This window comes from Ptychodera flava, chromosome 16, assembly GCF_041260155.1.
Source record: "Ptychodera flava strain L36383 chromosome 16, AS_Pfla_20210202, whole genome shotgun sequence".
Lineage (NCBI taxonomy): Eukaryota > Metazoa > Hemichordata > Enteropneusta > Ptychoderidae > Ptychodera > Ptychodera flava.
This window is the reverse complement of record NC_091943.1, coordinates 36,890,936-36,906,824: the sequence shown is the minus strand read 5'-3', so window position 1 is coordinate 36,906,824 and position 15,889 is coordinate 36,890,936. Positions and strand designations below refer to the sequence as shown.

At 36.3% G+C, this 15,889-nt stretch overlaps 1 protein-coding gene across 1 annotated transcript; it reads right to left on the bottom strand.

Moving 5' to 3' along the window:
- Positions 1-714: 714 nt before the first annotated feature.
- Positions 715-10,866, bottom strand: LOC139114743 (farnesyl pyrophosphate synthase-like). The gene is made up of 10 exons (XM_070676622.1): positions 10,623-10,866; positions 8,533-8,692; positions 8,077-8,217; positions 6,840-6,920; positions 6,292-6,414; positions 3,720-3,799; positions 3,406-3,478; positions 3,064-3,141; positions 2,386-2,508; positions 715-1,754 (listed from the first exon to the last, which is right to left on the bottom strand). The coding sequence occupies exons 1-10, from the start codon at positions 10,763-10,765 to the stop codon at positions 1,515-1,517; spliced, it is 1,242 nt and encodes a 413-aa protein (XP_070532723.1). The 5' UTR covers positions 10,766-10,866; the 3' UTR covers positions 715-1,514.
- Positions 10,867-15,889: the final 5,023 nt, after the last annotated feature.

Below are 15,889 nucleotides of genomic sequence, written 5' to 3'. Positions count from 1 at the left end.
CGGACAAAATATTGTTTATCGTTTCAATACAATCCGGCTATAACACTTTTTAAAAGTCACGTGAAATCAGGTAACACGACTGTATAGTTAGGTTGAGTTGTTACAAGTGGCAATCACAAATTGTCGTCTGCAGCGCTGAAATAATATCAACGACGACCGCAGAAGAAAGTTTAAGGTTGTAAAAAAAACTGTTCATGGTTGAATTGCGAACGCAGCTGAAATTTTTTCTTTTATGTGAAATACTTTGTATGATTTTATACAGTTTTAACAGTGACTCTGACTTATTTAACGAAAATATGAGTAACCTTTGTGTTTTGCTCAGTATTATTAACTAATCGTTTGGCCCATTCGCTGTTTCTCCATAGAAGATCTGTAGTTTTCCTCTTCACACAACAGTGTTAATGTAGGTTTCAATGGAAGATGTGAGCATCTCTTCAAATTTAATAATCTTTCAATGACAAAAGTTCATTAAGCTTGTCATATTAGTAAAGTGACATCAAAAATGCTAGAATACTATATGGTTTTCTATCTTGTCACTCGAATGAATGCATACTTTACAATTTTATATTTATTATAACAACTTTGTTTTCATTGTTCGCCTAGCATGGCATATATGCAGCGTTCTGAATGGTTTCTCTTGAGTAACCAATATGTGAGTTCAGGACGTTCTTTGCCTCGTCGAAGTGAAAAATAACACTTGCACAGCCACGCAAATACAGGAGGGTCGATTTTTTATTCTCAAACTTATTTTATGGGCAGTGAAAGACAGGTTTTTTGTATAACTGTACAGGGTCTCACGTTTAAATCACGTGATATGTGTGAAAAGAACACCTGATAGCTAGAAGACGGCGGTTGTCACTGAACTGACATCATTACATTTCTTTTTCATTTTTTTCACCTCTCCAAACTTGTATTTGTTCACAGAAAATATAAAATGATACGTATAAGAACAAACGATGTAACTTTCAACCTGTCAATGCCTTCAGTCGTAGTTCGTCTGACAACGATCAACTATTTTGGCATATGCATGTGTCGTGGTTCACAATTGAGTTGACAATATGAGGAAGGACATCATATGGATGATGTATTGATATAGAGTATGTACAGTCAGATATCTGTTAATGAATAGTTATAATTGATTTTAGACCGGATTTATAAATACATTTTACAACAATTACAAACCTTACCACTGACAGCCGTCGTCCTTAATGAGTCGAGTTGAAGAAGGGAAATGTGATATTTCGAGAATTCATTGATCGTTTACATTAAACATTATTGATGGTGGAGCAGTATTCCCTGAATAGACTGTACAATTATGTTGATGGAGATCAGGGTATGTTTCAGTGTTGTAAATGGTCATCGATCGTATGAAAGTAGAAACAGAATGCATAGCAAAGTACCATGCATCGGACACATTCTGAATCTGAATCTGAAAGCAGCTCGTCTATTGAAAGACTGCATGAAGAAGAAAGTGTATATTCCCTGAAATCAGCACTCTATCAAGTTTAGGCTTTCTAAGCCATCTGTACCGCTTCTTCGTAAGACATCAGCTTGGCAGCGCCATCACCGAACAGAATGTGAGCATAATCTGTAAACATTTCTTTTGGTAGGTTGCCATGGTATTGATCGATAAGCTTTGGCAGAATAATGCGCGATTCAGCCTTGACTTGATGGTATAGATTAGGCAATTCTAAATCTTCGTAGACTTTCTTGACTCTTGCAACATTTTCTTCCTCCACTTTGCCATAATTTTCCTGCATACATGGGAAAAGTAGTATAATAGAATAGATTACCCGTCCATTGCAAATTCGATTTCTTAAAAGTTTTGTTGGAGTCACGCTGCTGGGAAAAATATCTGAGTTCATGACCAAATCCCCGGCACAATCGAGTGCGTCATTTGGCCGCACATGACTGTTAATCAGTTGCATGAAAACGTTGTAAAAATGGTACATAGTATGCATTGATTTGACGAAGCCCTCACAGCTAACCACACATATCTTTGGTACACCATCAGAGAGAAAATCACATGAAAGTTTATTTTCATCTCCCTGAAAATATTGCAGTACTTCAGACCGAGAAGAATGCGCGTACAGATTTCACAGATGAATGATTCACAAGCCATAGACATTAGCCTTTTCAAATATCTATAATTAGGCATACAAGTATAGACGGAGGTTCTACTGTCTGCGCTACATAGTTTAAGTGCATTCTCAACCAATGCCCATACGCTCTAAATAAATGAATATATCGATACAGGAAGTCGACCATTAGCGCGTCATTAACGCAAACAGAAATGCAGACAATGTCCTACAGACCCTTACCATCTATATGCATGGCTCGATGTTATGTGGATGTAACATAGACCACAGCTTTCGCGTCTCTTACCTCTAAAATTTGTCGCTGTTGAGGGTTTGCTAACTTCAGCGCTTCCACGATGAGCCAGGAACATTTATTTTGTTCGATGTCGGTCCCCTTCTTGGTTGTGCTGAAACAGTCATCGTAATCATTCTGCAAAAGCAAATGGAAAAGAAAGAGATCAAATGACAGAACTGAAAATGTTCGCAGCCGTTCTTTCCTTTGGAGAGCTTGGCATGTACGGTAGCTCTGTCGCTGAATATTACAAAACTGCCAATCAATCATACACCTCGGTTGCAAGATAGATCATTTGTCTTTATAATTGGTTTATGAGTCAAAGTATGTACAATTTGGAAAGGATTGCAGTTTTCCATGTAGGGTTACGTACAAGGAATCTCAAAAAGACTGAAATTCGGACCCAATTTCTGATCAATGTCTTCGCAAATTGTTTGATATGCGTTCAGTATATCTTTGTAGATGTACAAGGACTAGCAGACTGGAAACCAGCAGAATATATTATCTTTTGAAACACTGGCAAACATAGCAAAATATCTCCATCTAGTTCCCTTCATCATATTATTCAGTTTTCTCAAAACGGTTTCTGGAGTTATTTTTACAATTATTTTTGTTCGAGGTTGTGATGATAATAATTGTAACCTCCAAAACGAAAACAAAACAAGTCAACAAATTGAGACAAGAAAACGATACCTTTATTTGGCAAAGGATTCCCATTTGTTTCAAAATAGTCCGACAGTTTGCATGAGATTCTGCGTCCACTATACCAGCCTGGAAATTAAAAACAAACAATTTGTTCTTGTGACTTTTCTCAGCGAGTGTTACCAAACGAGTTCGATTGGTTAGAATTGACAAGACGAGAAACTTTCCACAATGTTACTATGATCACGGCTGAAATTAGGCAGAATAAATTCACAGACGAAATTCGGAAAATTTTATGGGAGAAAATTTCTAACACGAGTATACCATTGGAGAATATTACGACGAAGACTGAAAACTAATTATCTCCAAGGAGCCATGAATCTGAATACTTACCAAACACATAGCAATGTTAAATACGCCATAGCAAGTGAGATATGTTGTTTTGTAGTCAACCAATGCATGGTATCTGCAAAGAAACATTCATTTGAAATCAGGCTACACAAATACCAGATGACGAGCAAGATTATCAAATTTAAAATTACTTTTCGTCAAGTAAAACAATGTTTTGTGGCTGCAGCTTAGTCTCAGTTATCTCTTCGAGCAGTTGAAATGAATTCGAGTATTTCGGAAGATCAACTTTCAGTGTTGATTGCTTTTCGACATTTTGTTGTTGCTATGTAAATCACGAAATTTGAAAGTTGTCTTACTTTTCCTCTGACATCAAATCGATTCCTTTGGTAGTCATCATCATGTCCATGCTTTGTCCCACGATGGTTTTGTAAATTGTCTGAAATCAAAATATTAAAACAAATTAAAATATATAGTAAGTTTCAACATAAAGCAAACGAATCGGTTTTCAATTTTGTGTCTCATATCACCATTGAAGCTCTGTATACATGACTTTGGGCTGTCCATGCAATTACTGCCAAATTCTCGATCTGAGAGGATACACGTGTTTGACAGCGATACTTTTCGATATTTACTCTTGACAGAACGAACTGAAGATGTGGAACTTGATGACATATTTACATTGCTTAGTCCGATTTCCGGGAAATCAAACGCTGCATTTATTCTGCTAGTCTATTGTAAAGCTGGGTGCTAGGGTGCTGTGACATTATCTGCTTTTTACAAGTTACCGACAAATAAGCATCCTACAGATGGCGTTTTGTTCACCTGAGGCCTCGTCCCGGAGCCATTAAAAGTGATTGAAGTTGTGATGATATACATGCAAATAGACACTCCTATCTATGATTTAACATGGTGAAGCGAATCTGATATAAATCGCGTACTGTGGCTGACTGACAACTGCAAATTGAATCGGATCCTCATATTTCTAAAATTCTAATAAGATAGATTTGTGGCATGGCTTTGCTCCGTTAAAATTTGTTCTTTTTGTCCTGCTATTGCCTTTGAATGTTCTGTGATACCACGATTTATACACGCATGCAATAAACCAAACTACAGAGAAAAACAACTTCAACGGAGGACCAATCACCGCTTTGTTCATTCTGCCAAAACAGCAACGAGACACTAGATCATCTTTTCTGCACCTGTAAATTCACTGAGACCTTCTGGAACGAGTTTCACTCATTTTTCGAGGAATCTCTCAGTTTATTCACGAGACACAACTTAAATGAAGTGCTTTTTGGTGTTACGGTTACTCTGACATTCATAATCACTTGCTACTGTTAGCCAAAAGACACATCTATGCCATGAAAATGAAACAGAGTAAACCACACTTTGCAGCTTTTATGTTGCAAGTGAAATTCAACTACCATCTAGAGTACGAAATAGCACTGGAAAAAGACAAATTAGAGAGACATTGCAGCAAATGGATTTCAATTTTACACAAAATTGTAGATAACTAAGCACCGTACTTATACTAAAGAAAATGTTACCAATAAAACAACTTAAATAAAAAAAAAAACTACTTCAACGGAATATTTCGGCTATAATTTTTACAGTCTCAGGCGTCCGTACAACCTGAAAAATCACTCCTGGCGAAAATTATTCGGCAAATATTCGAAAGAAGTAGTACTATTTCATAGATACCCTTACCAACCAATCGCAGCGCAGAGAATCATAATGTCAATATCATTCTTGTGTTGAACAGCTGAATGCAGTGAATGTTCACATTTTGCGAGGATGCACATTGCGTCCAGCTATATTGTTGATTTAGAATTGTAGATTTGCATTTCAAAACGTTCTTATACATCCGTTTATCGGTGACAGGTCTCATCGCGTATTGTATTAGAAAAAAATAGCTGACAGCATCGGTAACTGGTGAAAAAGTCTGAAGAGCGTTCTTTCTAAAACTAGACATAAAATAGGTACAAGTATTGTAATACCCATTTACCGTTACCGTAAACATAAGAAAATATTACATCGATGTGTGTCATGATAAAGTTTTTGCCACGATAGAATTCCGGGTCGATTTGATTTTTAGGGGAAAAGAATGCAGTGGGCGAATCAGTCACAAGTCTATTGTGTTACTGACAATAGACATTGAATTGTCACTTTTCCTTCCTTTTGTTTACAAAAACGTACAAAGCCACTTTTTAAATGTTAGCTTACAAATGTACCCTGATTCACGTTTATAGTGTGTAGAGAAGGCAGTGCAGTGTCCTTTGTCATGCATCGTAAGAGATGTCATGTTTGAATCATGAATGTTCATTCTTTGCTTTCGCATATTATGCAAGTACTGACGCTACATGATTTTCTCTTTTCCTTTCTACATACATACACACCTACACCTACCTGGACCTAACCACCTACCTACCTACCGACCGACCTACCTACCTACCTACCTACCTACCGACCGACCGACAGACAGACAGACAGACAGACAGACAGACAGACAGACATATTAACCTCAAAACAAGCAGACTTTCGTTGGAACTGTCTGACACTTCAGACCTGACATAAATTTACAAATAATTCACAAACCCGATCCGAAAATGATAATGGGCAGTTTGGAAAATGTACAGTTATAATTTAAAGGCAGCATAAATCATTGTTTGTGTTAAGAAACAAACATTTCGAAAAATCGAAATTCTATTTATGTCTCTGATTGAAATCCAAGGTGTCAGTCAATAAATAAATCTCAAAAGTGTGTCAGCTGAATGCACAGTCTAGATTAGGATTATCAAACTGACATTAGTAAACATTTTGCACGTGTATTTCTAAATCTTTTTCCTTAAAATGGTTTACAAAATCACCAATTTATGACTAGTCAACAAATCTCTTGTTTCTGGTGAAAATTGTAATCAAGATTAGTACCTCATGGAAAGCTTCGAGGACATCGATGTAGTATGGCTGGTCACGCACGTAATGTTTCAGTATTTCAAATATGCAGGCTTCTAGGTAGGCTACATCGTTGACAGCATTAATACCGACATCATCCTATGGAAAAGTATCAAACATATGAAAAATCAGACCCACTTGTTCAAAACGCTAGACAAATAAAACGGGCTAAAAGTCACAAGATGATACTTAATTTTAGCAACTCTGGCCCAAAGGCGTTTTCCACGGGTATTTATCCATATTCCCTCATTCACATTTATCTTCCTGTTCATGAACTTTAGACTAACACAATTTTCATAACAACTAATCAATATTTCAAAATTTACTGATGTAGTCCTTTCACCATAATGTCATTCCAAAGCAACCACTTCCGGTCACGATCAATTGGTCATGTTGCACGGTTACATGCTCAATGCCACATCAACGGCGGGCGAAATTTTGAGGAAGCGCAGTTATGCTCTCTTTAAGTCTTCTGCAAAAAACCCAGCCACAGTAAAATATTAATGACAGCAAAACTCTCTTACCCTTTTGTACCAACATTGCTTTCCTCGCCTTGTGTGTGACTGATCCATGATATCATCGGCTACTTGAAAGAAACCTTGCATCTACAAAGATAATGATCGAGGACAAATCAATCATATGATTTGAACATCACCCAATAAACTATGTTGATTCATTTGCCCATGCGCCAAGTTATACTTTAATTATTATTTTATTTCACACTGAAGTGCATCCATAGCGAAGGTTTACAGTTAAAACAAAACTTACAATGACAAAAACAAAATAGCAAAGGAAAGACAAAAGAGGACAAACAGACAGAAGACAAACTCCATGTAAACTGTTCACACTGTAAGGTTCAATTGGAGTGATAAGGAAATTGATCTATACATGATGACTGTTTTCGATGGAGACTTATATCAAAGTTGTGGGCGACTCTGCTTGTTAGAACGGACAAACAATTGACATAGTTATTCACGAACACCTTGGAAGCACTGGTAAGTCGGATTACCAACCAGTCGACCAAATGCGTTATTATGGCACAGAGGAATAACTCCAATCACGCCAAGTTTAAAGTCACACCACAAATGGTTGCCCAATGATATCACAGAAGATGAGATTTAACGTCAACGGAACAAAACACTTTCTGATAAGTAAATTTGCCCTGTCGCATAAAGCTTTACGTTAATATAAGATGTCAATATCTGATGAATCATGAATAAAAATGTTTCCTAGTGTAAACTGTAAAATAAATTCGAGTGAAATGTCACACGATGTAAATGGTCAAAAGCTTAATGGATGATTTAAAATACACACACTCGGACCTTCGTAATTTGAAATTAATATAATGATGAGAAGAGAATACACAAATATTCATATATTGTGAGTTGGTCAGAACGCTGGAGGGACCGTGCTTTGAGTGTCCAACATGTAAGCAATTTCCTGATCGACTGTCATACTGTTCACGCTTTCAGGCAATGGACTCTTTTGTGATTAAAATCAACTACTGCGGCCCATAATTGTCTATGGCCATGTTAACCTGATTGTCAGTTGTATATAAATTATATTCACATCCACGCAACATACGTTTTGTCGCTTATCTCTGTTACGTCGCAGGTACAGCAAGGAGACATGTATATTAACAAAATCGTTCATTTTGATACGGTGGGATGGAATTGCCTTGGTTTTGATGTAAGGGAGAGGAGATGACAGATTGAAAGAAGGACCAAAAATTTGTGTCGAAGTATAAATTTTGATACTTACTATTTCAACAGCCCAAGCTACAATTCTGACAAGTCTGAGATTTTCTTCCGTTAACTGTCCTGGGTTTGCCATCATTTTGTAGGCGTGTACTACATTGAGACCACAAACTCGTTTTCCAGATGGTACGTTGTAATCCAGTATCTACCAGGCAATTATGATTAGAGGAAAATATATACCTTGCTCGTCAAATGCACAATAAATCGCTGTACTTGTGGTAACATAACCTTAATAAAGTAAACTGTAGGTGATTGGTTAAATGTTGACGAATCTTTTGTAAATTCGCTCAGTGATCTGAGTTTCAGAAGAATGAAAGAAACCGTTATTTAATGAATAATTCCGGCTATGAACGACAAAGACAGCTCAGGTTCACGTTGAAACAAAATCGAATAGTGACAAGGTTTGTTGAATTCGAACGAAGTGTAACTGACCATTTTTTCTGAAAGTTAAAAAAATTACCTCTTTGCATCTTTCCATGGCAACGCTTACATCGTGATTTTCGATTGAACGCATGGTCAGTTTTTCGACCAATGGTGTGTATGATTTGTAAAACCGTCTTGCTTCATCGGTGACTGTGGCCGGAATAGACTGTGCTTGTGTTTCTGCAGCACTAGAATATCTGTTGGAGAGACATATCTTGATCATTACAACTGAATACTTGTGAAACTTGGAAAAAACAATAATCGTCTACGCAGGTATTTTTGTCCTCTTCTAGCGATTACCGCTGACATTGCCCACTTCCCGAAAACTTGAACTACATCTATCTACAATTTTTTTGTCACTTCACAATATAATTCATACCATTAGTATTTCATTCGTGTTTTGAAACTTGGCTGTAGCTTTGTCGGAGAGTTTTCGAAATGCTATGTTTTGATGATTAATATTCTCGTTCTTTTTTCCCGTTTTTTGATTAGCAAGTGACACAAATGATCTCAGAATAATTTATGCTACATTCGAGAATGGTTAATATTCTCAAACACAATCTTACATATATTGTTGTGCTAATCTTGTCCTGCGCTCACACTTGCGGGATGAGAAGTTTAAACCCATTCGCATTACAGCAAGGATATGAGTTCATGATATCCCTGCCGATGGTTCGTGTGATAGACGAGTTATGATGTAATGTAAGTGAAAATAAAAAGGAAACAAAAAAAAAACCAGGAAAACCAGATAAAAGTTGGAAAATGTAATAATGTAACTAAAGAAAATGTCTTTTCTAAAACCCTTCAATTTTGACGATGTTGTGGAAATCTGTGATTTGTTGGCTATAGTTTTCCGAAAAATAAACATTGTTGATTCATTCCGACTGTGAAATTAGTGTTGAGAAGTAGTAATATGACAAATACGTGCGAGTATGTTTCATCATACAATGAACATGACCTGTTTTACGCTGACGTGGGAAAATTTGATGTTACGTAAGTACCAGTGCAATTATTAACGAGGTACGTTCTCTATAATACAATCGTCATTTAATAACAACTTTTTCATTTTAATATTGCTTCAAGTTGCTTTGGTTCATGCGAATACCGTACTTGTGATAATTTGCATAAATTAAAAATCGCGGAGGCGAGAAAATCGTGTACTGCAGCAACACTGAGATGATCCCAATCTCTAAACTTCTGTTGTTACCCTCGACCAAAAATATCAGAAACTCTAAATAATGTTTTGATTTGAATTTGCTCATAGCTGAACTACAGTTACTTGGACCACTGAAAGTATTATTGGATATTGATCCCAATATTTTTTTTTCACTTTTGAAGAGGTATAATCACAAAAAATGTCCATTGTTAACTGTGAATAGCGTTTCTTTCGAAAGGCCTGTCATAAAGCGCTTTGTTGGCCTAGTCACAGACCTTGTGAATGCCAAATCATACACTATGACAGGATCTTCTGTGTGCTACTATAAATACAAATTATTTGGATTGTCGATATTGGATTATTCTACAAAACAAGTTATTTTTCAAAACAGACGGCAAGAATAAAGTGTTGATAACTGAAATAGGCATTCATGCCTGTTTGTTAGCTGATGAACGACGACAGAGAAAACCCCACATGATGTAGACGACACATCGATCCCACACATAAGTAAATACCAGCACAGGGGCCAGCAGGAATCCCTGCCAAGGATAGTTTGTAAAAAATCCTGTCTTGTGTGCAGCTTTCAGTGACTTATAATCTAACCAATTCACTTCCCGTTATCTTCTGACTCTTTTAAAGAAGCACGAGACTCAACAAAATCTTTTTTGAAACCGGTAAAACTAACTGCCATTGCTTAAAAAGCTAAAATAATATAATTTTCATGTTGACTGACATTCGTTTTTGATGTTTCAATGGGAAAAGTTTGGAGTAACACAAAAAATCAGGTAAACACGTACAACTAGCCCTTTACTGATTCATTAGGCTGTTTAATTGTCCGCGTTGATATTTTGATGTTTGAAACTTGTAAAGAAGGAAAGAAAAGTGAAAAGTATATGAAATGAAGGGAAAGTAAGTGAAAGGCAACTAAATTAGTGTAAGGAGTAGTTTTAAATTCAAAAGTGGCAACCTACCTCTGTAGCTGGGTCGACTGACAAGGCATTTGAAACTCCTGAAGTGCGGGAACATCTATGTCACAAAGTTTTTTTGAAACAATCTGAGCTCTTGAAGCTGAAGTTAGTCTAAGGAATTTTGAGGAGCGCGTTATAAAGTTCATTTCTACTGGTGTAAAGGTATGTGTTGTGTAGACTACAAGAGTTCCATCCAAAGTCCTGCACTGCCCCTTCGTTCACCGAATGAGACAGAGAAGTGCATTTCAAGCGATTTTTGATCACCTAAAACATGTTTCCGATCGTCAGCGTTACATAAGCATGTATGAATACTATTTGTGGTTTTGTCGTATCATCGAATTGTTCATAAAACTAATCCGGAAGTGTTGTGAACAGTTGTCAAAATGTAACTTTCTCTCATTTGACATAAATCTGTACTCTCATCAAACTGTTTATATCACTATTTAGAATGGATGAAATGTGGTATAATGTCCATGTTTGTGGAATCTGATGATAATATAATCCTTGGTTTGTGCTGTTATCATGGTTGGCAAAATCTGCGACGTTCTTGAAAAGCTTCCGGAGTGAAAAATCACAATAAAACCATACAATGACAAACAATTGAATACAATGACAATTAAAATTAAAATTACTTCTGACAATTGACTTGACAAATGAATAAATGTAGAAAGCAGTATTTGCACTGATCGAGTCACCTCAGTACGTTTGACAAACAAAAGCTCCGTCTCCATATTGAATTCGGATATGCTAACCCTGTTTTATATAAGTACAATTGTTTAGTAAAAACACCCAACTTAACGTCATTCACTAAATAAATTTAATATCGACGAAACTTGAACCTTGCTGATTATTTTATGATCGACTTTGATGCCGATACATCAAATAAATGCACTCAAAAAATTATCAGGTGGTTGCTTGTCCCTCGAATACCTTTTCGTTTTTACAGACTAGTTCATAAGCAGTCCAGCCTTGTTCGGTCACACATTCTACACTGACTCAGAGTCCAATGAGCGTCAAGCCCACACGTTGTGGATTTTTCCATGATCAAGTGTTCACTTCAACAGATTTTGGTCATCTAATAACTTTCGATTCTTACAATCAGAATTGCGAATGGAGATCAAAATATCACAAGCCTAAACAAGTATAAAAAAACTATTTTGTTACGCTTGTACACATTGAGCGTCAGGCAACTTCTATTAAAATTAAAACAGAAAAGAATAATCTTAGATTGGATTCTGTAGTCTAGACAGCCATTATAAAGATTTTTAGAATCACGTATGATTATCATATTTGCCCGCATAGTAGACAACGTTTACGGTTAATGCTCTCCTCACTGGGTGGCTCATACTGTATTGCATTCAAATATTGTATACCATTGGATGTAATGTCGTGTATTCATTGAGTTGCTGCCCTAAAACATATTTGAAAAAGTTAATCAACATTGGAAATGGAATTTTTTACTTTCTGCAGGAGGTTCAGGTCAATATATTCAAGTCAATTTGTTTTTAAAAGTATAACGATGGTTTGAGAACTTTATAAAAGGACAAGTAAGTAGCTTTCAAGCACGATGTCAGAGCAGAGATTAATCATCCAATTGAAACTGCGTTCAAGTGTATATAGTTGTCTCCAGTGGTTGAACAATGGAAAATACATTTCTGATGTAAACACCACACATAGTTGAAGCAGAACAATTATTGAGTGTCACTAATTTTGCTCCTTGTAACCATCGATTTTTTACCTGCAGCGTCGAGATATACGGAGGAACAACACACAATATTGGTTCACCGTCATATCATCCGTTTTGTCTGGAAATTCACAGTCCTATCAAAAGATAAAAACCTCAAAATGGACGTTGTTATGCAAATGTTGCAAACGTTTTGTTTGTAAAGTAACAACAAGTGATATAACACCTTTGTATACATGAAGAATGAATAGTTTAAAAAAACAATTCATCGATTTCTTTGTCTACTGGTCGGAAAAATCGTGTCACAGCAAGAAACATTCTCTCACACTTCGTTCAACAAAAAATTACTCATTTCCTCTGCGATAACTTCCGATGTCTTTTGGATTAAAACAGTTCCATAAAGGTCGAAGGTTTATTTGTTGTGTGAAAATGTGTCATTTTGCTCATTTTCCCCCTTAATGAGTACTTTGGCTTGCTGGTGACGTTCAACCCTATCTGGCCTGAACCCCAATCCGGGTAGTTCAGATGTGTGACATGAAAGTCAAGCCTTTATAGGTTTATACGAAAACTTAGATGTCTCTTGTCAATAATCAATAAGATTTGTTCCACTTTCTCCATTGGAATGCTTCCCAGAGATAAAATATTTTGAAGCATCTGGTTCTGAGTTCTGTGTTTATCGAGAAGGGAAAGTAAAAATGCATATACTGTTACACAGTTGTCTTCTTACATGCCACTCTATTGAGGCATTCCTTCTTACCAAGCACTGTTTGTATCGTCATGACGAATAGCAATGTTTTTTCCCTGCAGGAACGCTACACTTGATGGATTCTTGAATGGTGGTGGAGTGTCTACGACAAAAGATTCATGTCATATCAGCCGGCTTGCAGCGACAATTTAAGACAAAGGCGGTTGCTTACAACCCAACTTGTGTTGTGTGACAAACATTACACTTCTATCTATCCATGGATCCATAGGTATTTTAGTATTCTTTATACATGTCACAGATATACCTACTATCATGGTGGATGCATGTGTTGAACACGTTCCGTAAGAAATGTCTAATGCATGTCTAATCACCATTAATAATATTCAAAATAACTACAGTTAGGGCAGATACTGTGGCCTTGGGTAGGATAAGTATCTATTTGACGTTTCTTACGAGGGGTGTACCGCGTTTGACTTGATGTTAAGACGTTGGAAAACTGTAAACAATGCATTGTGTGTGAGATTTCACTTACGATATCATAGGAAACGTTATTTAAGGAACGTTGCATTAATTACTTTTGGTAAAATTATGAATGTTTTAAGTCAAAGTTATTTTCTATGAGCAACTATGCCTTCATATTTGCAAAAATTACAACGTTATCCATGAACACTATCTTTGGATTTGTAAAGTTCGTGTTCTAGCATACGTCATCATTTTTTCATCGCTAATTTACCGGACCAAGGAAAAAACACGAGATTGCTGGTTTAAGTTCATCCTTGTAACTAAAACATAAGTATTTTAAAATCAATTCACGTAGGATCTCTCTAATTTCGTTTTGATGTTGTTTTTATTTTATTTTGTCCTACCAACAGCACAAAGGCAACATTGTACACACCTGATGTCTTGTTGTAAGCATTGCAAAGTCCCATGTATGTCCAACTCAATGACGTGACGTTTACAAACTTGATGCTGGTTGGTGCCACGCTGACAAGCAATATGTACGTGTCGATAACAGTTCATTCACCCACACTAACGAATAAACACAAAGGCTGAACATTGAATATGAAAATGTAACGTCCGGTATCTATACAACAAATTTGACCCGTACATGCATTACCCCTCAAAGTAAGTAATTTAATATTCATAAAATGAACAAGACCTTGACAAACTATGGGGGTGGAGCCATCCTTTACTGGCTTTGTAGAACAGAACTTTGAACAGTATTCAATAACAAAGGAGACTTTGAAGTTCTTCAAAGGTTAAATATTGGTGAATTGTTTCTTTATTCCGAACAATTAAATCGAAAGGTGCCTCAAAAAACTAATAGTGTCACTGAATAAATTTCAAAGTCCCGTCACAGTGGCTTAAACGCATTTTGTGCCGCCGAATACGCCAGTTCAAAAGTCATATTAAAATATAATCCCACTTTGATAATTCCGCATCGGACGGTAATGTGAGCCCTTGGATTAATCAGATTGGCCATTCCACTGTACTTTTCATCCCATGACTAAATCATTGTATGTTTTAAGTATATTGAAGAAGACAGTAAGCAACCATATTGGGACAGGTGTACCTTGAGATTTGGACCAGCGCACGTTTTCGCTAGTGAGTAAACAAGTGAACAATGATCATCTTGGTCAAATTTAAGAAAATGTGGAGACATGAATCTGAAATACCTTATTGTCTAGTTTTATGAATTAAGCATTGCTAGTTAAAGGCTGTTTAACCTTTTACATGTAACTTTAGTTTATCAGTCAATCAGCCGCCCAGAATACAAGGCTCGACGTAGCCTCAGGGTTTTCCGTGAAACCATCAAGATCAAATTGGTCGGTAAAGCATAACATAAGCGAGCTTGAGGACAATGAGGGCGGTATTCTGTTTGCTTGTCAGATCATGGTACCCATCATGCCTTGTCCTCTGAATAATCATCATCAACCTCATTTTGATGAAAACATAACCTCCAGTAATTCCACTAGACGAGATTGAGATTTATATGAACAAGCGACCTAGCGGCCGATATAGCTCCGCTGTGTTTATGTAGAGAATAACTATTTTTGACACATGTTGATGAAGAAGGGTGGAAATCTTTGATAGCTCGATGCAGTGGCCAGAAAAAAGTGGCTAAAATAAGCTGCAAAAATACGCAATTGAAGATTTCATCATACTTTGAATGTATCACATAGGATCATCCCTAAGAACATGTCAACCAAAGCTATCTGATGAGTAGTTTTTGAGAATAAATTTTTTGACCAAAATGGCAACAATTGCCCCCAAAAGTAAAAATTGCAGATTTCATCATAATTTCAAAGATCAAATTTAGTTCATCTATAGAACCTGTATACCAAATTTCAAAGCTGTAAGACAAGTACTTTTTGAGAAACGCATTTTTTGACCAAAAATAGGAAAAATTGCCCTAAAAATTCAAAATTGCAGATTTCATCATTATTTCAATAAATATCATTTAGTTCATCTATGGAAACCTGTATACCAAATTTCAAAGCTATCAGATGAGTAGTTTTGAATATACACATTTTTTGACCAAAAATGGCAAAAACTGCCCCAAAATACAAAATTACAGATTTCATCAGAAATTCAATATATATTACTTAGCTCATCTGTAGAAACCTGTACACCAAATTTCAAAGCTATCAGACCAGTACTTTTTGACGAACACATGCTTTGACCAAAAATGGCTAAAATTGCCCCAAAATTACAAAATTGCAGATTTCATCATAATTTCAATAATTATCATTTAGTTCATTTGTAGGAACCTGTACACCAAATTTCACAGCTATTGGATTGGTAGTTTTGGAAATACACATTTTTTGACCAAAACTGGTAAAAATTGCCCCAAAATTACAAAATTGTACATTTCATCAT

Excerpts from the sequence above, each read along its gene's own strand:
- LOC139114743 (XM_070676622.1), bottom strand. The coding sequence starts at position 10,765 with ATGAACTTTATAACGCGCTCCTCAAAATTCCTTAGACTAACTTCAGCT. Across the intron at positions 8,693-10,622 it reads CAGTCGACCCAGCTACAGAG|ATATTCTAGTGCTGCAGAAA; the intron begins GTAGGTTGCCAC and ends TCTCTCCAACAG. Across the intron at positions 3,800-6,291 it reads TCCTCGAAGCTTTCCATGAG|ACAATTTACAAAACCATCGT; the intron begins GTACTAATCTTG and ends TTTTGATTTCAG.